The sequence below is a fragment of the Podarcis pityusensis genome, assembly GCF_964106645.2.
Source record: "Podarcis pityusensis genome assembly, chromosome: 10".
NCBI lineage: Eukaryota > Metazoa > Chordata > Lepidosauria > Squamata > Lacertidae > Podarcis > Podarcis pityusensis.
Window position 1 is genome coordinate 30,515,627 of NC_138035.1, and position 22,256 is coordinate 30,537,882.

The 22,256-nt window shown below is 44.2% G+C and overlaps 1 protein-coding gene and 1 long non-coding RNA gene across 6 annotated transcripts in view; both read right to left on the bottom strand.

The window, feature by feature from the left end:
* CSNK1E (casein kinase 1 epsilon) overlaps positions 1 to 22,256 on the bottom strand; it is a 49,868-nt gene that overhangs the window by 3,509 nt on the left and 24,103 nt on the right. For all 5 annotated transcript variants that reach the window (XM_081024201.1, XM_081024197.1, XM_081024199.1 and 2 more), the window contains exons 3-8: positions 14,606 to 14,716; positions 14,336 to 14,484; positions 13,455 to 13,683; positions 3,818 to 3,988; positions 2,035 to 2,183; positions 351 to 543 (exon numbers count right to left, since the gene is read on the bottom strand). In XM_081024201.1, coding sequence (XP_080880327.1) covers positions 351 to 543; positions 2,035 to 2,183; positions 3,818 to 3,988; positions 13,455 to 13,683; positions 14,336 to 14,484; positions 14,606 to 14,716 — 1,002 coding nt within the window. The remainder of the gene's footprint in view (positions 1 to 350; positions 544 to 2,034; positions 2,184 to 3,817; positions 3,989 to 13,454; positions 13,684 to 14,335; positions 14,485 to 14,605; positions 14,717 to 22,256) is intronic.
* On the bottom strand, positions 19,192 to 22,149 carry LOC308486969. Its single transcript, XR_013991417.1, has 2 exons — positions 21,944 to 22,149; positions 19,192 to 20,362 (listed from the first exon to the last, which is right to left on the bottom strand). It is a non-coding gene; the product is annotated as an uncharacterized lncRNA (long non-coding RNA).

Genomic DNA, 22,256 nt, shown 5'->3' on the forward strand with positions numbered 1-22,256 from the left:
CTGGCAAGGGGCAAATTACTAACTTGTAAAATCGATGCTTTTTGCAGAGCAATGTAAGAAAAAGAAGGGTGAGGAAGAGTCTGTTCCGCTTGGAGCTCAAACTCTAAATTTTGAACAGGATAAAGGCAGGGCAGAGACGGGGCAAGAGTCCCACAACCACCACTACTGCCGCCGCTAGAGGGGGGAGGGATGGGAAAGGAAAGGGAAAGGCAAGAGCAAGCAGCAGTGAAGAAGGTGAGCAGCTGTAGTTACACATACGGAGGCTTTACTTTACTTAGGAACGAGCCCATGGCTGTGCAATTCATTGCTATGCAGAGAACAGGCTTGCATGTGACCTTCCCTCTACTCACCAGATTGCTGGATGCGGGAGGTGGGTGTGGAGGCCATGGGCTCAGCGACATTGCGGAGGCGGTTAGCTGTGGCTCCGGCAGGAGGTCCAGGGGGCAGTGCCCGCGTAGCTGAACCCCGGAGCTGCCCCATCCGCTCCTCTCGCTCGTGTTCTCGCCTCTCCCGATCCATGTCCTCAGGATTCCGGGCTGCTCCCTGGAATATCAAACACCGCAGAACACATCCAGATTTTAGTTAGAAAAGGGGGGGTGGGTACAAATCACTTTATTCATATGCAGAATTAGCTGCACATGCAACGAGATAAGAGTTCAGGGGAGGGAGGGAAGGAAAACCGTCATGCTGAATCATACAGGACAGCTTTCATATGCTGGTTTATTTTGCTTTCTTTATTTCTTCTAACCATGACAGGGAGTGTGGGCGGGTGGACAGTGAACCCCCTTAGGCTCCTTCCTTGAATGTTCAGTTTTCCTTTTCTTTCTTTTTTTAAAAAGTGGAATGAGTCTCTACCCTTTTCACGCTGAAAAGAAGTAAAAGTTTAGGCAATGTTCTACCGCTGCTGCTCAGTAAACGGTAACTTGTCCTGTCTTCCAGTGTTCTGGACATAGAGTGCAAAGGAGCTTAGATGAGAGACAAATGCTTGGAATTTATGCTGCAACCATAACTCATGGGGGGCAGTGGTGCGGCTTAGTGGAGTGACGCAGCCAGCGCTGCATCCACAGTCCTGCTGATCATGCCGGGGAGGACAGAAGGTGGTGGTAAATGTCCGTTCGCTGTGCCAGCTCCCAGGCTGTTTGGGCAGATGCATGAGGTTGCTCCTCAGCAGAAGGGCTTTCCTGCTGATGGGTGAAGCTTCCTTTGCAGGAGGGGGCCAGGCAAGGCCAGGCGCAGGTATACAACTGCCCCCTCCAACCTGCTAGATCAGGGGCTTGGTTTGTTCTTATACTGTTATCTAATATCTAATCAACTTAGGTTTGAGGACAGAGACTCATTTCACTTAAGAAAAAAGAAGGCTGAACGTTCAGGGAAGGGGAGCGAGAGGGTACACCACCCACCAGCCCATGCTCCCTCTCATGGTTAGCCAAAATTAAGAACACAGCAACGGAATATTTAAGTTTTTCCATCAATTTACAGTGCCACCTCAGCATATCTTTAGGCCCCATCACAACAAGATTTGGCTATGGTCCAACAAGGAACAGTGCAGAACAAGAAGCCCCATCGTGTGTCTTCTGAGACTGTGGTCACATCCAGATCATATGTTTAAAACACATGGCTTCCCCCAAAGAATCCTGGGAAATGTAGTTTATTAAAGGTACTGGGAATTGTGAGGGGCAAGCTACAGTTCCCAGGATTTGCTGGAAGAAGCTACGCACTTTAAATATTATTTAAATGAATCGTGTGGGTGTGATCTTTATGCACTTGCTTCCAAGCTTAGTTCTACAGCCATGCAGGGGTTTTTAACTTGCTTTTTATTTGAAAAACAAACAACAGCAGTTGAGGTCAGGACACAGAACTCTGCTACTAAGAAGAATTACTAGTATAATGTGTGAACACAAGAATCCCTCAATAAAAAAGAGACCCTCAAGCATGGCCATCCCTACCATTCACCCCACTTGCCTCCACTTGCAGCTCACAAGCACACCCAGACTCCAGGTCACAACAAAAAGGCTCAGAACTGGAATTACTCACAAACTTGAGCATGTTCCAGTCGAACACGTAGTCATAGGAGAAACCCTGGCGGTGGAAGAGGTTGCGGAACAGCTGCCTCAAGTAAGAGTAATCTGGTTTGTCATCGAACCGCAGCGAACGGCAGAAGTTGAGGTATGTTGAGAACTCAGCTGGGAGAAAAGCAGGGAGAGATTATTAGTTGCCATCAAGCACAGCAGTCCCCCCAATGAGGCTCTGCTGTTCTCTTCTTTGCCTTCATAAAGTCTTCATGTTATAGATTACTAGAGGGGCCTTTTCAGAGGTGCCACTGCAGTTGTGGAATGCCTTCCCTTGAGACACTCACCCGGCACTAAGTTGTCAACTTTTAGCACCAGGTGAAGCCTTTTTTGTTTCCCCCAGAAATTTCACCAGCCTTAATATCTTTTAATGTATTTTGAATCTTTAGATACATTATCTGCTGTTAATATTACTCTATTACTCTATTAGTTTGTTATTATGTTTTAGTTTTCCTGTTTGTCTTTCTATTTTATGTACGTTTTAAATTTTTTTAAGTATTTAAATAAACAATGAGAAATTCTCCAACTTCAAAGAGCCAGAGCAGCATGAACGTGTTATATGGTTGTGTTCATTTCATATTTTGGCTATTTCTCACACCAACTTTAGGCAGCAATGAAGGGAAAGGAAAACAAGCCTAGCTAGCACTTAAGATTTTCTTTGTCTATCCTCTTGGGGTCATATTATGGACCCAAGAAAAGACCTTTTCAGCTGTGGTGCTTCTTCTGTCATCAAGCCTAAAGCCCACCTGGTGCAAAAGCCCTTTTTATTTCGTCCATTTGCAGAGGTAACAGGTACATGACTATTCCTATCCCTTTTACTCCAGTTTACTCCCACAGAAACCTGCCAAATACTATGCCCCCAAATTCACCCCCCTTTTCCCAAAACCAGAGAGAAATAACCTACGGGCAGGCTTGCATGCCACCCCTCCCACTTTCCTTCCAGATTTTCAGTCCTTCCTCTCACAAATGCAGGTCCGCCCATCGAGACTCAGGACTTGTATATTGGGAGGGCATGCACCTCTGGTATTGGTGCTGTACAGGGAGAGGCCATGCTTTAAGCAGGAAAGACAGACTGCTGTGCATCTGTTCATAGGCAGTGACATTTGTCCATCACATTCTGCGACTTAACATACTTGAATACACACATTTAAGGCTTTCAATTCCCTCTATAAAGGGGATAGCATATAGACTTAATCCTGCTCTGCGTAAGCCCCAGAGGCCTATATTTGGAGACTCTGAAATGAGCTTGCCCAACATATACCCAGCAGACTGCTTCAGGTACAAGCAAGGCTTTAGGAACATAAGCCGCCACCTCATACCAAGTCAGACTGCTGAGCCATCTAGCTCAGAAGAGTCTACACTGACTGGCAGCAGCTCTTCAAAAGTTTCAGACAGCTCTCTTCTAATCTTAACTGGGGATTGAACCTGGGACCTTCTGTATGCAAAACTGATACTGTACCACTCAGCTATGACCCTTTCCCAGGCTTGTCCCTTACCTCGAGGCAGCCCCTGTAGCTACAGTTATTAGACTACTGGGGGCAGAACTCGTTGAAAGACTCAGATTGTTCACCAAATATTTTGCAATCAGAGGAACAACGTTCATCTCGATCCTAAATAGGTAGCAAGGTCACAGAGCACATGCAAACATGGCAACTAGACAAATTTGAGTATGTTTACGGAGGCACGAATCTCTGAGTGTAGGAGGTGCAAGGGCACGTGCAACTTGGGCATGCAAAGGAAGAACTTACAAGGGTAGCCTTTGCAGAGCACCTCGATGGGCGTCGACATCTTCTTCTCACTGATGCGCTCATATTTCTGGCGCTTTGTAGCAGCCTTCAGGCCTTGCCAAGGCAGTGAGCCAAGGTTGAAGTACATCAGCACATAGCCCAAGCTCTCCAAGTCATCACGGCGACTTTGTTCTGGAAACAGATGCACACACATGCATGAAGCAGAGCTATTCCAGCAATAGCTTGCATTGCGTCAGAAAAGTCAAGGTGATGATATAGACAAGCTACAGAACAGAGAATTTGGCTTATCCTGCCAAGAAATGAAGAATTGTTTATATTTATATTTTAAAAAGCAGGCCCACGCTCATCCCCTCTGACGGAGTCCTGCAAGTATGTGGCAAGACTGAGATCCAGGCAGGGCTATGTGTTGCACAAAACCATGGAAGGGAAAAGAGGTACTGAAACTGGTACACAATTCAAGATCTTTGGAGTTTCAGCTATCTTTCTTTTTTCTTTTGAAAAAGTAGGCACTCAAGACTGCAAAGAAGAGATTCTGAGGAAACTGCTGTAGGCAAAGATTTCTTATAATCAAGGCTTCAATGGTTACCTTTCCCCATGACCAACAGAAGCCAAAGTTAATCACCCAAAGTAAATGTATAATCAGGCTTGTATTTAAGCACTTGCCTAGTAGCCATGGGTGACAAGGAATAGCATGCAGACAACGGATCAGGTTGGTGGTGCCCAGCAGAAAACAAACAGGCGGCCAGAAGAAGAAACCCATCTCAACTCCCATCAAAGCAAGGCAACAGCCTGCTGGAGGAGGGGGACAGAGTCATCTCTCCTCTGCTAGCCTTAACAGGCCCATGTGTCTGTGTGTTTGGGGTGTGTGTGTGTGTGTGTGTGTGTGTGTGTGTGTAGAGAAGGCTTGTAACTTTTCTGGGCTTATTTACAAGGCTCTGTACTAACTGATGATACAATTCTAGATGCTTTTTAGAATTCAACTTATCTTTTGTATATGATTTGTCCTTCCTCAGATGCTAAGAAGGATGGCACTCCCACATTTAGCACTGGTTTCAGGGCAGGGGAAACTGTGTGTTATGTTAACGCATGTGGGTTTGGCCTGTCGTTTTGAAATAGCAGCCGCTGTCTAAATGCAAACTCCCTCCTGATGCAAATAGCATCTTCAAGGAAGTGATTTTCATCAAGACCACAGTGTGTTGATAAAGGGATAACTTCTGTCTGTCTGCCCTATTTTTTATATAAATATAAATATATAAAGAGAGAGAGAAACACACATGACCAAAATGTGTTTTGCCTCTTGTGGATCCTTGTGGCACCAGGTGTCTATCCTTCTGCTTTTTCATGTTTCCTGCTACCTAAAGTTTCAGCTGACCCTGCCTTTTTACCCTACCGTATGCCAGAATAGCTGAAAAATTCTCAGAGAGCACTAGTAATGTAAAAAACAAGAACAGAACAGAAACCTTTCATATTTCAGTGTGCAGCTGAGGAGAAGAAAAATAAAATCTAGTACAGAGGTAAGCACCCCTAAGCTCATTGATATCAAATGGGCTTAAGCATGCTTAACTGTGATGGACTGTGGCCCTGACCTTTATTACTTGGCCTCTAGCGTGCATTTGGCCGAAATATCTTTCTACTGTGGCTGGATTTCTGTTCCCTGTATCTGTGCCATTTCCTTGTTTGGAATCGTATCAGGAACGGGGGGGGGGGGGGTGTTACTACAGAAGAAGCTCCGTCTCTGAAAGATTTGTCCATATAGAAAATAGCTTCCTGTCCAAAAGATATATTTAGTATACAGACTGAGCAATATTCATCGCACTGTCAGTATGAAAAATGATACAGTATTCCCTTTTGCTGTTTTCTTATTGTACTAATTTCTCCAGCATTCCCTAATAACAACTCAGCCAGCTTACAAGGGTTCAAGGCAGGTTCCAATGCATCTTGATCCAATTTTATCCTCAGCACCCGTGCTGCGGCTAAGTAGCAGCAACGACCCAAGTGAATTTTTAATCACTGAGAAAGGATTTCATTGTCTCAAAGTGAAGTACTGTACAGCCATTCTGGTTCTAATCCACCCATAGTCACAAAGCTCACTGGGTGATTTTGGACCAGACACTATCAGCCAATCCTACCTCACAGGGTTACTGTGAGGACAACATACACAGGGAGGGGAATTGTGTGCACTCCCCTGAGCTTCCTAAAAGAAAGGCAGGTTACAAATAAGTAATCAAAACCCAATATTCTAAAACAAACGCTACCATACAAAATGCTATAAGCCACCACAAATTAAACTACTGAAGTTTTACAGATACAGGGGGAAATACAGTAGGAGAAAAGCAGCTTGCAGCTTTTTCTTTTTAAAAAAACAGACCACACAAGCCCCAGAGAAGTACCCATATTTTGCATTTTACATCTTTTGGAACTCATTTGCGTTTCATATAAGGCAGGCATGTCTTCTCTATCACCCTGTCAGTACCCACCAAAGACCTTTCTCCCCAACTACTGGGTATTTTTAAAAATCCAATGGACTTGAAACTTCTTCTTATATTTGTTTTTATTGCTGAAGTGCTTTGGGATGCTTCATGAGAAGCAATTCACAAACGAAATGAACAAGCTAACAAACAAGTTTATCACTGTTAGCTGCCTTAAGCACTATTTGGTGGAGAGGCAGAATAAAAAAATTGTAAACAAAGAAGTGAAAAAGTTGTTAGGTGCAAAGGGAACAGAAATGTGAATCTTGAAAAGCGGGGTTGCCCCAGTCATATATAAAGCAGAGGTATGTTTGTGTGTTTCTACCTATCTATATGCATATATATCTTCTATACACCTTCTAACATAACATAATGTTACCTGGACAGTTTACTCTCTCTCTTTCTCTCTCTCTCTCTGTGTACACATAATATAAAGAAAAATACAACGAACATTTAAACCACACCCCAAGAGGTAAACACATAGTCCAGGTTTCATAAGACTTTTTTAAAGGGCTTGGGTGAACACAAAGGCCTTTACTTTTTGCAAAAGGAGACTAGCAGGATAGTGCCTGGGAATGCTGTCCCCTTGCCAGGATGCTATTCCCCCAAAAAAGGTCCTTCTTCATTTGGCAGGGGCACCCTGAGCCTGTGCCTGCCACAGCCTCTCCCCCACTCACCCCAGCGCTTTTCTTCCAGCTGAGCTCACGACTAGCACCAGAGCTCTCCTCAGAGAAAAGCAACAGACTTCAGGGAGGTGCCTCGAGGGGAAGTTCCAGCACCTGCGCACCCTTTGGGCTCCTGGGTGGAGACTTTGTGTTATCCTGTATTCTAAACACAAGCTTGCCTCCTTTGGTTTGTTTTTGCTACAGCAGAGGACCAAAGTCCTGAGGCACATTAAAGGATGCTAATAAATTTGTTGTGGCACAACTCAAGTCATACAGCTCCTTCAGCTGAACAGACGCGTTCAACTGTCTGTGGAATCCTCTCTGTGAGAACAATGTTAAATTAACACATTAACAGGGAGGAGCAGGCCTTTGTTTTTGTTTTTAATGTAACTTCTGAAAGTTTTATGTTTATTCACATTGACTTGGCCTCAGACACTGTAGGTGGTTTCACCATGGCAGCGGAAAAACCGTGAGAAGCAGGCATGAATCTACTTTTTCACTGCTTCCCGCAAGACCAGAAGCTATTTTGAATCATAAATCAGAATGGAGCTTTGGGGTGCTTGGGGCCCGGGCTCATGATTAACCATTTTGCCACTTGGGGCATTAACAGGAAGTGGCGCCCTGCCCTGCCACAGCCACCTGCGCCACCCACACCCCACTGGAGAAGCAGCGGCAGCATCAGGCAACATCTCGCCAATTTGGGGCTTGGTCCTGCCTGCTGCTGACTGGCATTAAAAATCAGAGAAATCAGTAAATTTTGACTCCCTGACCTGGAGTGTGTGGATAATGCTTTACACTTTGGCATGAAATCAACTATAGATGCTAGAAGGGAGGATCGGCAGGAAGGCTCTGGGGCCCAGCTGGAGCAAGGAGAGGGGAGGAATCACCATTCGGATATTTATGCCCTTCTCCTCCAGCTATTTAGACAAGGTCTGTTACAGGCCATCTCCCTGGGCACTTCTGGGTGTCTGTTTCATATATCTCGAGATCTAAAGGGTGCAGGATATGCTGGAAGACATATTTTGAGCATGTGAAAGTTGACTGGAATGCTTGACTCCATGCTGACTAGAGAGCTGCCTTTCCCGAATTGTTCCTCCTGGTACTATTTCCTGCAAGGTCCAGGTGAAGCGCTCGACTCAGTGTTGAATAGATACACACCCAGCATGTCCTCTGGACACTGTAATCACTGCACTGCACATTCAAATTTAGAATACTGTAGCCAAATTAAGTTCAACAGAATGCATTTCCCCCCTCCTTCCTAAAAAGTCAAACACAAGTATACTACAGAATAAGAATGTACTAGGTTCATTCATTAAAATCGCTGCTAAAGCTGGGCAGCCAAAATGAAGTCAACCAGCCACATTTGCCAATTCAGAAGGTGGTATTTTTAAAGCACAAAATTCTAGACTCTGAATAATGGCAAACTTGTCAAACGTCCATTTAAAAGCTTTGCCGGCTCCAATTATAGCTCCTGCCTAGACTCCTCACAAGACTTCAGACAATCCACTAGGCCTTGCGTACAAGTGCCTGAAGCCCATTTTATTTACGAGGTTTCAGTAGTGCAGAGTTTATGTTAACACGGAGGGTCAGCCTGGGGGCGCGACTATTCAGCCCCAGACCGCCAGCAATCTATGACTGGCATGCTGCATTTGGTCTAGGGGCTTCCAAGTTGGTAGGCCTGCCTCAAAATAGATCACAGTACATAGTACTGCACATAATACTGTGTCATAATCTAACATGACATTCTGGTCACTAAACTTGTTTTTCTTTAAATGAAGAACTCTGACTGTAATTGTGCATTTAAAGTAAAACACAATTCCTGCATAGTAAAGTGGCAATAGTGAAGGTGTTTTACACCCTGCCTTTCAGTACCACAATATCCAAACATAAAAGATAATAAAAAATAAAAGATACATTTCCAAAATCTGCATTCTCAATGTAGCTTACGGATTTACAGCTTCCTGGGTTTGAGTTCCCCCACCGCAGATTTTTTTCTTAATTTAGAGCTTCTGATTACTTAGCCTTGCAAGAATTAGACAAGCCACTCATTTAAATGAAAAACAAAAAAGCAGAATTTTCAGCAGGTTACTATTTAAGGTTGAAATATCTAGATCAGTCAGGTTTATACAGTATGGTTGTTTGCCTTTCTAAGAGGAATGTCAAAACATTCATTACAATACGCAAGTCAGACTGCTGAGTCTTAAGGTCCCTCTAATCAACATGCAAACACACACTTTAGCTGCTTATTTGCCAAGTCCAAAAGATCCATTCATGCAAACAGCAGCTGGGACTGATTTATGCATGGCTACTACATACACAGTCTAGCAGTTAGCGTTGCTGAAAGGACCTTGACTAAGGAACCCCTCAGCCATGAAAAAATTCTTACACGAAAAACACCACGCAGGAAGTTGTACACAACCTGCATGACAATTGTAAACTTCTTAATCTTGCTGCATGTACACATGGCCTGCACAACAGGCACAGATAAATATCAACACACATTTTATCAATCCAGACAACTTAAAACAGGCAAATCTTGCTTTGCACTAACCATAGTTTTGTGGGTGGGTGTGGGTGCCCTTCATCCGCAGATCTCAGGGTGGTTCACAACTATGGTTTGGGCTGCTTATCTGATTTCATTTTCCGTCTATTCAGCATCCCCATTTGCAGGCATAAGGACCTCTGGAGGCAGATCAGAGACCTTAACTACGGTTGGCCAAGGGGGACACAGCATGCCAAAAAACAGCATGAGCCACAATTTCAAACCACGGTTTCAGATTCTAGTTTGCTGACTGATCACAAACCATGGTCTGTCAGCTCTTTTCATAAACTACCACAGACCACAACTCAAGATTATTATTTGTATTCTGCTTTTCTACAGAAGGTACCCAAAATGGTTTACAATGAGAAGGGAAAATTCCAATGTGCAAAGCACAGAACATCTACACAATAAATAAGAGAGGAATATATACAAATAGCAACCATATTCTACCAATACCCCTCAATGCTTTTTTACAAGCATATACAGCATCCCAAACAATACTAATCTACCAACTAGTCTCTCACATTCATGCAACTGATTGGATGACTAATTTATTAGGAAAGTTCTTTATCAGATTCCTGTTTGAATCAGTAATAAGCACTAGTCCTCACAATATAGTTGTGTAAGACTCGCCATACCATTTAAAAAATAATAATTTGCTTTTTGTTTCATGCTGTACTGCTATCTAAAAAAGACCATGCCTTTACAGAGCATGTACACGGCGGTAGCCAACATGGTGCCCTTCAGATGTTGCTGGACTACAACTCCCATCAGCCCCAGCCAGTACAGCCAACGGTCAGTGATGATGCAAGTTAAAGTCCAGCAACATATGAGGGCACCATGTTGGCTACCACTGATGAAGCTCATCACTGCACGATTCTTACAGATGCATCTTTATCAAAAGAACACAGCAACCAACCAAATGACACAAAGACAATTTGCCATGATGACAAAAGCAAATACCTAGTTATGAGATTCCACGTTTTAAGTCTCCATGAGCTAGAATTTCATACAAAAAGCCAAAACTAATATTTCTCTTAAGGGACCAGTGATGGGGATGATAATATTATTTTAAAGCTCTACTCCTGGGAACCCCATTGTTCCCTAGGAGCTTATTAGGATTATTTAAAGCTGAAGAACGGATTGTCCCCCATTACCAGTGGACACTGGTACTAAACACATTCTGTCCAGAATTGGGTCAGTTTTGCTCAGCTGGTAAATATGTTAACAAACACTATAAACAACAACAACCACTTATTCAAGGAAGAAAGAGTGAAGCCCACTCCCCACGCTTCCAATCACCAAAAACAGACTCACTAAAGGAAATGAGAGTACCGTATTTTTCGCCCCATAGGGCGCACCGCCCCATAGGACGCACCTAGGTTTTTTGGGGGGGAAAGAAAGAAAAATTATTTTCCCCCCCCAGGCACGGGGCTGGCGCGGGGGAAGCCCGAGCTTCCCCCGACCCCAGCCCCCAGAACAGCCTGCTATCCGCAAGCCTAGTCTCCCCAGGCTTGCGGTGAGGTGCGCGAAGCCCGGGCGCGCTCTTCAGCGCGTCCCAAGCTTTGGAATGCAGGCAGCTCCACGCAGCCATCGAGAGCCCGGCGCAAGTTCGCACCGGGCTCCGGATGACTGCGCGGAGCTGGGCGAAGCCCAGGGCTGCAGGCAGCTCCGCGCAGCCGTCGGGAGCCCGGCGCGACTTCGCGCCGGGCTAGGGATGGCTGCGCAGAGCTTCCTGAAGCCTGGAGAGCAAGAGGGGTCGGTGCGCACTGACCCCTCTCACTCTCCAGGCTTCAGCGAAAGCTTGCATTCGCCCCATAGGACGCACACACATTTCCCCTTCATTTTTGGAGGGGAAAAAGTACGTCCTATAGGGCAAAAAATACAGTAAATGTATCTCAAAACACAAAGCACGTGAAACATTTCCCTCTTATTGATCTCAATGTGATGCAGAACATATTTACAGTACTGGGATCCTCCAATCTTCCACGCAGCAACACTACTGCTTTGTTGTTTTCAACACAATGGGGAGGAAGATATTCTGCAGGTCAACGGCTTTCCTGCAGCTATAAAAAATTATTTGCATGCCTAAAAATTATTTGCACGTTCCAAGTTCCCGGGGGGGTGGGGCAACAGCAAGTCTTTCTCTCTCTTTCTCTCTCTCTCTTTTGGCAAGGCAGCAAAAGGAAGTCATGGTGGCAGATAAATTTTAAGACTGTTTAACATTTGACATTAAATTATGCGCTGACCAGGTCACTGGCCAATTGTCCAGAAGCTTAAGCTGCCAAAGGGCCCAAAAAACATGTTCTACTGTTACTTCAGTTCTGCTATGCATTCCTTTCTTCTTCAGCAGCACAGTTAAAGGCTAGCAGAGGATGGGAATTTCCCACAACAACTTGCCTTTCTGAGCCACGCTACAGATCCAATGTCCAGCAGAATGCCCCTTGTAAGCTTCCAAGCAGAGCATGATGTTAACAGTTATACCTTGTTGGTAGGAAATACCATTCCATTTTTAGCTTTCATAGCCGATTGCCATTCAAAGACTCCACACGTTTGTCTAATCCTCCCCCCCCCCAAAAAAAGCCATCTGAGCAATTAATCCAAAGTTAATTATTCATTGCATGAACATAATTAACCTTAGGTGGATTTTTAGCAACCTGAAGGACCTGAAAGATATAAATTATCAGTACTCTGAAAGATACAAATTATCAGATTCTTTCGAAATGATTCATGATTTTATATCCTCCCTTATGTCCCCTTAGCCATCCTTTCCCCCTAAACTAAAGGTGAAAAAGTTCTCCAATATTCCAAGTCCCTGGTCATTTCAGTTGTGCTCTCCTTTAGCCTTCCCCAGCTCTCTTAATTCCTTTTTTGAGACAGGGTAACCAGTATAGAACAAAATGTTCTGCCTAACCATTGGACACTGTGACTAAGTTCATTGGATGGGCTGCAAACTTTGATTAATGAGCACAATCAACTAAAACATTAGTTTAAATATTTTCCCTGAATAACTGGGTGTGGCTAGTAAGACCTCTAGAACTCTTGAAGGACCAGCCTACATAGAGTACAGAGATCTGCTAGTCCATTTCCCCTGTGCCACTTTTTTGGGGAGGGGGAGGGGGAGGGAGAAAAATGACATTCTTTCCCTGGCTCTGTCCAAACGCAGGAAGGCATTCAAAATAGTTATTTGGCATTTCAGAAAAGACTGCCTCACATGACGTTTCAAAAAAGCGCATTAGAATTCTTTTCACTGTGTAAAATTTGAGTAATCAATTGCTTGAAAAGCTGAATGGTTTACACCATTTGAAGTTTCAAACACAGACCTCATACTGGATACTAATGCCATGGGCTTCCATTGCTAAGTGTTATTAGTTATTAGGTTGCCAGTAGCATCACAAAGGAGTCTGCAAGGAGCGAAGTAAGAGAATGCCCTCGGCCTGCCGTACAAAAAAAGGTGGCTTCATGTGTCTGGCGCAGAGGTTGGCAAGGTTTACCTCACCTGGGCCGGTTCACTCCAGCAGAGATTCCCCCCCCCCCCCCCCGTGATTTCCAGTGTCTGTGCAGATGTGATTTCCGGTGCCATGGAAGCGAGTCCCTGCGCTGTGCTGGTTTAGCGCAGTGCGGGCGGCTTGGTTTGGGGGCAGCTTGTGGGCCGGTTAAATGACCCCTGGTCTGTGCCATGTCAGAACTTCGAAAAAGTACGCAATTGCAGACTGAGAAAGCTCAGCTTAGTGTTGAGTGGAACCCTGCAGTTATTACACAAGTTTGCAAAATTATAACCACTATGAAATGGATTACTGTTTAACACAAAGGTGGAGACCATGTGGATTCAAGGTTCTCATTATGCCTGCCCACTGGCTATGGAGGCTGATGGGAGCCCAGCAACATATAGAAGGCCACAACAACTTTTCTCCACCTAACCATGTTCTCCATAGTAACACAGGAGTGTAAGACAAGCTTACCAATTCCAAGGTGAGTATTTATAGAGGCATAGCGGGCTGTGCCAGTCAGGTTTTTGTTTTCCCGATAGGGGATGTGTTGGTGAGTGCGGGCATCTCGGTACTTCTTGGCCAGGCCGAAGTCGATGATGTACACAAGGTTGCCCTTCTTGCCAAGCCCCATGAGAAAGTTATCTGGCTTCACATCTCGGTGGATGAAATTCTTGGAATGAATGTATTCGATACGGCTGATCTGAAAATGGGTTGGGAAATGGTGCCAGGAAGGAGAATATACACAGAAACTGGTGAAACCAAGGCCACTAATAGCACTGCAAGCTACACAGCAAACCACATACACACAAGAGGGTTAACCTGAAGTCTCCTCTAACTTGCAATGTTTCTCAAAGAGAAATCAGGGAACCTCAAGCTTTCTTTTAATCCCAACTTTCTGTCCTTCGGTAGCAGGAAAGTGAAAACGTGGGCCTAATCACAGGACCTCTGGAGCTTAATAAGTTTTCAAAAGGAACATTTCAAATGCATTTACTTTGGAGCCAGAAGCAGGATTTTTTTGCTGCTGCTGCCGCCAAAGAGGGTGTGGAAACATGGTACTCAGAGCACCCAGGTCTAAGTGCATCACAAACGACCAACTCTAGCAACACACCCCATTGCCCTCAGCATCTTCCGCACTGGCCAATAGCACATACGCTACACAAACCCCATCTCTCCTACATGAGGATTTATGCTTCTCCAGCTCTTGCAGAACAAGACACCCTTTGTGTAAATTTTCTCCATTCCCCACTCAAGCGTAATAATTTAGGATAATTAAATCTTGAACTACTGCTACAAAGAAGGGAACTGAGAAGAAAGGCACACATGAGCATAAAGAACAGATTATAAGAACTCACCATCTGATCTGCCAAGAGCAGAACAGTCTTGAGGCTGAACTTGCGAGAGCAGAAGTTGAAGAGGTCCTCCAGGCTGGGTCCCAGAAGTTCCATCACCATCACATTATAGTCGCCCTCTGCTCCACACCACTTAATGGAAGGGATGCCCACTAAGAGGGAAGAGAAACACACACACCCCTTATGAGACACCAAGAAGCAGGCACCAAGGTTTAATATCCAAACCCCACTGTACCTCATAGCAACTTGTATTTCATTATTCGCTGAATTTACCTCCTCCCTGCATCATCTTGTAAAATTTGCTTTCGATGTGGAGCTGCGGGTGCTTGGTTTTCACACATTCCAACTTAATGGCTACCTCTTCCCCAGTGGCAATATTGGCACCTGCACGAAAACAAAGCGGGGAGGGGATGATTATTTATTTATTACATTTCTATCTCATCCATCCTGGGGAAATAGCGCCAAATGGGTGGGGTATAAATATCATCACCATCATCATTATCATCCAAGGAGCTTAGGGCAGTTCTTTCCCCTCCCCTGTTTTATGCACACAACAGCCCTGTGAGGTAGATTGAGTGGGTGCTACATGACTGGCCCAACGTCACCCATCAAGCTATGGCTGGGAAGCAATTTGAATTCCATGTCTCCTTGGTCCTATAGACACACTTCTTAATCTCACTCCACACTGGATCTCTATTTCACATGACCTGGGTGAAACACTCTTACTTTCACAAAAAAAGTTTATGGTGCTAGCCTTTTTAACATTGGGTAGCAGATCCACCTTAAGAATTTGAGGCAAATCTTTTTGTTTTATAATTAGTCAAGTTAGGAAGAGATTAAGACTCTAAGGCAAAGCAAGCATTTGATTAAAAAACAATTCAAAACCTCAGGTGATGAACTACTCACCGGATGGAGCCTTCCGAATGTGAAAAGTATAAACAAACAGTTGGCTTTTATTAGCTAAATGTTTGTTTGCACTTTTCAGCCTCAAATGGCATGGAAAGCACAGAGGCTGTCTGATGCAGTGAAAGCTTTAGCACATTCATCATAAGCCATGTATCAGCTGCAATAAATATACCACAGCCATAAGAGACATTTAAAGTGTTGGGATACCATCCATGTAAAGAAGCCATTCCTAAAAGGATGCATCAGAGGCCACAAGCAGAGACAACCATATGTCAGGAGTTCTCTGGTGGTGTTTCCTGCTTGGCAGGGGGTTGGACTCGATGGCCCTTGTGGTCTCTTCCAACTCTATGATTCTATGATTCTATGAATACATGTAAGTGGCTCACCAATTTGCCCACAATTACTAAAAAACCCACAGCACAAGGTGCTAAATTTGGTCAAACAGATAATGCATGAACCTAAATAAATAACTAGATTACAATCTCAATTTAGCCAGGAAATCCTAGGCCAGCACTGGGCAAGGAAATTATCTAACCCTAGCTACACGGGGTAAAAAAACCCTGGAACTTCACACATTGCATTTTATAAGTGTGAAAGAGACACATTCATCATGCCGGGACACTTCTCAGGAAGATGCAACTGGTTGCACACCTTACTGCTGAGTGTCTTATTGAGGGCAAAGCTACACTTGCCGTTGTGCAATGCGCAAAATGGCCTTCAGGGATGAGAGCACACACCAAAAAGAGGGCAAGTGTTTTCACATCAGGAGTGTGGATCAGAATGGGCAGCAATAAGGGCCGAGGACAACATACATAAAAGAGCGAGCCAGCAACATCATGGATCAATGACTGACAAGACTGCAGACACACCATGCTGATGTACCCCAGAAATGAATGGAACACCCCATTTTTCCCCACTGGCAGCAAAAGCACAGTAGCTTTGCAAGCACTGTAAACACCAGAATTCTCCTAGCACCGAGGTATCCTTCTGGCGGAGTAGCTCTTGTTCACACACCCTGTATCCTAGGACTCTTGCCACTGCCATCAAAACAATGTGCATATTATTATTTCTGCAGTGAAACCATTTACAAGCAAGCAAACAATCAACTGGCTTCTTTTTGTTAAGTCCCACAATCAGTCCCACCTGCTCCCTCTCTTCAGGTGCCCTCCTCTTCAACGAAGCATGCAATTATACTTTTGGAAAGATTTTTTAAAATCCCATTTGGTTTATCAATTAAGTCATACACTCTGAATGAAGAAAAAAGATTCACTAGCAAATTAAACCACACAGGGACTACGACACACAGGGTACCATTATATTTCTCATTTAATTAAATGTTGACACGGGTGGAGCTAAATGTAGCTGCCACCAAAACAAGAAATTGCTTTAGTGCTGCACACAACCCTATTTTATATTTTAAATAAATCATTTTTGTTTTGTTCTTTTGGTTGCGAGAGAAGAGGGTGGAGCATGCCATTTCCCCCCCTTATGGGAACAGAGAGGTTCCACCAGCCAAAAATTACAACAGCACGATTTGCACTCAGCCTGCCTGCAACGATTACGCCACAATCTCCTTCCCAATCTCAGACTTGTCATATATGTCGTTAAGAGATGGCTTTTATTTCAGGACACTCCGATTCTGTAGGTCAGAAGCTAACAAAAACGAGAGAGTGAGTGTTGTTGGGCCTCATTGTATGAGGCTCCACAGAATACCTGAATACAGTAGCCTCATATCCTTGGAGAAGTTTTGCTACACCATTTCAAGCTCACCCATGTCACTGTGTCCTGTCACCTCCCAATCACATGTAGCCATTCTGGGCAGTGTTAATTCACAAATTAGGCAAGCAAGTGGCTGTCTCCCCTGTTCAAGAGAGGCCAGTAATACCTAACCCTACCAACTCAAGCATTTGTTTCAACACCCTCAGGCCATCAACTCCAAAACCCACTTCCATCTTACTCTCACATAGCCCTCTCAGAGCACATCAACATTTTTCATCTTCATTATTCCTAATCTGCTCAGAGGCCTACCCAAGTCTTAACCAAATCCAAGGGTGTGCTAAAATACCTGCTTCCATGCAAACATTCCCACGGCTGCTGCTGCTGTGGCCCTAATTTGGATAGGTGGCTAAGCTGTCATCAATAAAGAACAGAACCTTACCAGTGGTCGTGCCTTCCCAATGGAATTTTCTTCCCAATGAGGTCTACCAGACTCACTCTGACCAGGCCTTGAGGGCGCTATGCCAGACCTCAATTTTTCTTAAGAAGGCTTTTTATTCTTTTTTTCTTTTCGTTTTTAAGCACTGCTGCAGAGGCACATTTTTAATCAACTGGTTGGATGGCAGGTTTTAGAATAAAGGTAACATTCGACCCTCTATACTTCTGGTGGAATTTGCTGATCTAGATGCTCTAAACACAGAAAGCTTTTTATTTTCTATTTCTTTCTCCCTCCAACTCTCAAAAAAAATTTTTTTTTAATTCATCTCCCATCACTTCTTCTGCCTTTCACATTTTAATTTCACCCTATTCCTTCTCCCTGCTCTTTTTACATCCACTTTTTCCTCCTACAACAGCTTTCCTCTCTTATCACCTGCCTCTCAATGCACTGTTTATTTTATTTTAAACAATAGTAAATATTAACTGTACCTCTTTCAAAATTCCTTCACTGGCTTTCCTGGCCCTTTTTCCTCCAGAGGCTTCTTTTTCTCTCCCTGCCTACCCATCCTTTTCACCTACTTCCTTTCCCCACACTGGCCTGACCACTCTGACTGTTGCCCAGTTCCTGTCTTGCCTTCTCTTCAACTTTGAAGGCTACAGCCTCTCTTGCCTTGATCTCTAACCAATTCTCCTGGCTCCTAGGCGCTCCTGTGCAGTGCTCATGTAAGGAGCCAGGGGCAGCTGAGGGCCAGAACTGAGGCTTACTTGAATCTGGGCCGAGGCTCTCTGCTGCTCTAAAAATAGTTGTTCCAGTGATTTCCTGTGTAACTCCTTACCATTTCCCATCAACAAAATGCAAAATTTGCCCAGGTGGCAGACCTCCTTTTTTCTTGGTGCTATTTATTTTCAGTTTATATACTAAATTATGTCCAACTATTTAAAAATTAAATGTTAGGACCGTGCTAAATTTGCATTCCCAAAAGTTTGAGGCAAAAGCAGAGCTTTTAGAAGGTGAAAAACATTTTATGAACATTCAGAGGTGGAAATCTAACCCAATAAAGTGGCAATCCCCAGCCAACACAAACTTCCAATTGTCTTTCCTTGTGGGCAATCATTGAGCATAAGAAATCCAAGCTAAGAAATAATGGATGGTATTAAACAAGACTGTACTCAAGAGTAGACCCACTGAAATTAATCAAGTCCATTAATTTAAATGGGTCTAATCTGAGCAAAGCTTAGTCGAATGCCGCCCAAATCAAACATACATATGACAAAACATCTATAGCATTTTGGAAGCTGTTGCAGTAATGGTGTGTGCATATAATCTTTTGATTACAATAAATTGATGAAAGTTAATTCTCTAAGTATTTCAGCTTCCCCCTCCCCTTAAACAAAAGGTTAAACACAAAGACCCTAAGACCAGGACATCCTTTTGGCATGTACAGTGGTACCTCGGATAACAAACACCTCAGGTTACAAACACCTTGGGTTACAGACTCCGCTAACATGGAAGTAGTACCTCAGGTTAAGAACTTTACCTCAGGATGAGAACAGAAATCGCGTGCTGGGGGCGGCGCAGCGGCAGCGGGAGGCACCATTAGCTAAAGTGGTACTTCAGGTTAAGAACGGTTTCAGGTTAAGAACAGACCTCCAGAATGAATTAAGTTCATAACCAGAGGTACCACTGTACCAAGACCCCTCACAATCCACTTATTTGGGTGGAGGGAGCCCACCCCATCACGTAACAAGGCAGGTCGGGCCTACCTAAGTCCCTGACTGAAATGCATGTATATAGTATCTTTCTTGGTACTGTTGGCAACAATTCACAGCTCTCAATTTATTCCTCTGCTGTGGTGCCACTGCAGCTGGGTGGGGTAGAGGGCTCTGCTTTCTTCTTCTGAGTAATCCCAACCAGTTAGGAATCATGTGGGGAACATAACATCATGACGCTATGTACCCATGTCTTGGCTCTGTGACATTGAGGGTAGAAGATAGTCAATGCTTTGCGCCCTCAGCACAGGGAGGGAACATGCCAGTTGTCATGGCAACTGCACTATACTAGTAAGGCAGAGCATTGCCCCAGTTGCTTTGGAAACAGGGATGCTTCCCACCTCGCCACACTGTGCTGTAGTGATTTCACTGCAGCATGATGCAGAATATCATCCCATTCATTTTGGCAACAGGCTCATCGTGCTCGTCAGGAAGAGCAAACAGAGAGAAGGCCCCAATGAAAGAGATTCCAAAAGGAATTGATTTGTCACCTTGTGCAAAACTAGCTCAGTTTCAGTTCATCTGTATTTAAACAAGCAAGATTAGTAATTAAAATTAGCACAGGTCATGCAAAATTGAAACGAAGAAGCAGATTTCTCTAGGACAGGCTTCCTCAACCTTGGCCCTCCAGATGTTTTGAGACTACAAGTCCCAGCATCCCTGACCACTGGTCCCACTAGCTAGGGATCATGGGAGTTGTAGACCAAAAACATCTGGAGGGCCGAGGGTGAGGAATCCTGCTTTAGGATGTGTCATTCAGAAGTCATGGGGATGCGTTCCAGCATTCTTGGGAACCTCAGTATCTGCATTGTTTTAAAAATGTTTTAATGGTGTACGCTGTCCTGACATTTTATGATATAGTAGTATAGAAACACTTTTGTAAGATATAAAAAAAATCTAACCCTGATTTACAGAGAAGCTAGGGAAGGAAGAGGAAGTGAGACTCTGGAATACGCTTTTTATGGCCGGGAAACCATTTTCACTCTTTGCAGGCTCCACTCTCAGTTCCCCTACCTACCACTTATAAAAATTATAATTAAATCACGTTTCTTCTCCCCTTCTGGTCCTGCTTTATTCTGTAATCAGTATTGGTTTACCTAGCTTGAGCGGTTTAGTGCCAGTTAAGCTGTTAGCCTGTCTGTGAATGCTGAGGACAGTGTTATGTCAAAGAAATCAGTTATTGCAAGATCAGAAGCACCACTTACCGTATTTTTCGCTCTATAACACGCACCAGACCATAACACGCACGTAGTTTTTAGAGGAGGAAAACAAGAAAAAAAATATTCTAAATGAAACAGTGGGTGTATGATTTTTGTGGTTCATGCTGTGGCCGCAGACATGTGATCTGACAGTGAGTTTGGAGTAGCCCAATGCAAAAATCCTGAGGATCCATGTGGATCCATGCTTTGTAACCACGTTTTTGCACCATTGCAGCCCCAGGCAACAGTGGGTGCGTGATTTTTTTGGTACAGACTGTAGCCATGGACATGTAATGTGATCTGATGGTGAATTTGGGGTGACCCAATGCAAAAATCCTGAGGATCCATGTGGATCCGTGCTTTGTCACCACGTTTTAAATGGGGAGGGAAGGAAAGCAAAAGCCCCCACCCCACCCACCCACCCAAGCCAGACAGGATATACGAAGTATGATTTCTTTTTTATTTACGGTATTTCTTTTTTGGCCACCTCTGTCACTGCAACCTTTGCTCTGTGCTTGCACACTTTTGGGCAATAGGGCATGTAACACACTTTTTTTCATCTGCCAAGATGTAGAAAATCAATTTTAATGTCCCTATATAAAATGCCTAGTGAAGCAGAAGGGTATTACATCAGCCACTGTATTAAGGCTAAACGTCTGAAGAACAGCTCTCTATGGGGGGGGGGAGACTAAATTCCATTTTCAATCAATTGTTATTGTGGCAGCAATTATCAGTGTATAGCGCACAATGAGGAAAAGAACTTTAAAAAATATATATAAAAAACATTCTCACGTTATACTTCTTCAAAGAATAATGAAGGGGAGAGGAGAGATGCTGTAATCCTCCTGGCTCAGGAGATTCTGATTTACCAGCCGCGTGTAGAAAGTATAGATTAAGATATTTGATATACAGCATATAAATCCAGAGATTTCCATGTCTCACTCTGCAATCCAGCCTGCTGTTACTTACGAGCAGGGAAGCAGGGTTTCTCTTCCAAACAAGCATACTGTCTCCCTCCAGCAGTACATTGCTTGGAGAAGCTGTAATTTGGAGGGGGCCTGGGGGCAGGGCTCTCTGCTTTTGGAAAAGAAATGAGAAACCTACCATTGTAAAGCAAAAGTCCCCCCCCCCCCCCAAGCCAGCCCTCTCTCTGTCTCTCTCTCCCACCTGCATGCTTTTGCTTTTCGGCTGCCTGCGAGTCCCTAGAGCACGGAGAGGAGGAAGTGGTGGGCTGGAGCCTGCACGCAGTGTGACTAGGAAAGAATTAGAAGGGAGGACTCGATCCTTTCCTTAACCCTCTGCTTGCCAGGAGGGCAGGGGATTCCCTGCTCTTTGTTGAGTTTGAGCAAACGCAGCAACAGAAGCCGGTGGGCAGTAAGACCCTGAGGCAGAATGCAGGAAAGCTTCCGCCTTCCCCCTTCCCTCCGCCCGCCCGATCTTATTTTTGCTTGATTTTTGCCTATTTTGCCCCTGCGCTCCGGCAAGTGAGCTCCAGGGACCACACATTCGCTCAATAACACGCACAGACATTTCACCTTACTTTTTAGGAGAAAAAATCTGCGTGTTATAGAGCGAAATTTACGGTATTTTGCTTATAACAAGCTTACACAATTAGGGCTTCCGGGGTTGCAAAATCTTAACTTTATAGTCTTGCCACAAATATGTCAGGCTTGTTACACTTAGCAACGCTCAGCGGCTAAAGAATGCCTATACAAAGGAAGTAGCATTCTAGAAGTTGGATATATTATGCATGTTTTGCATATCTTATTCTGCCCCAAATAAGGCAAGTGAAAGGGGAAGAAGTTCTACAGAGGTCTGAAACTTAGGCCCTCAGCCATAGGAAATTATGCACACAGAGCTTCCTAGACCCCTCTGGTGTCCTATAGCTTTTTTTT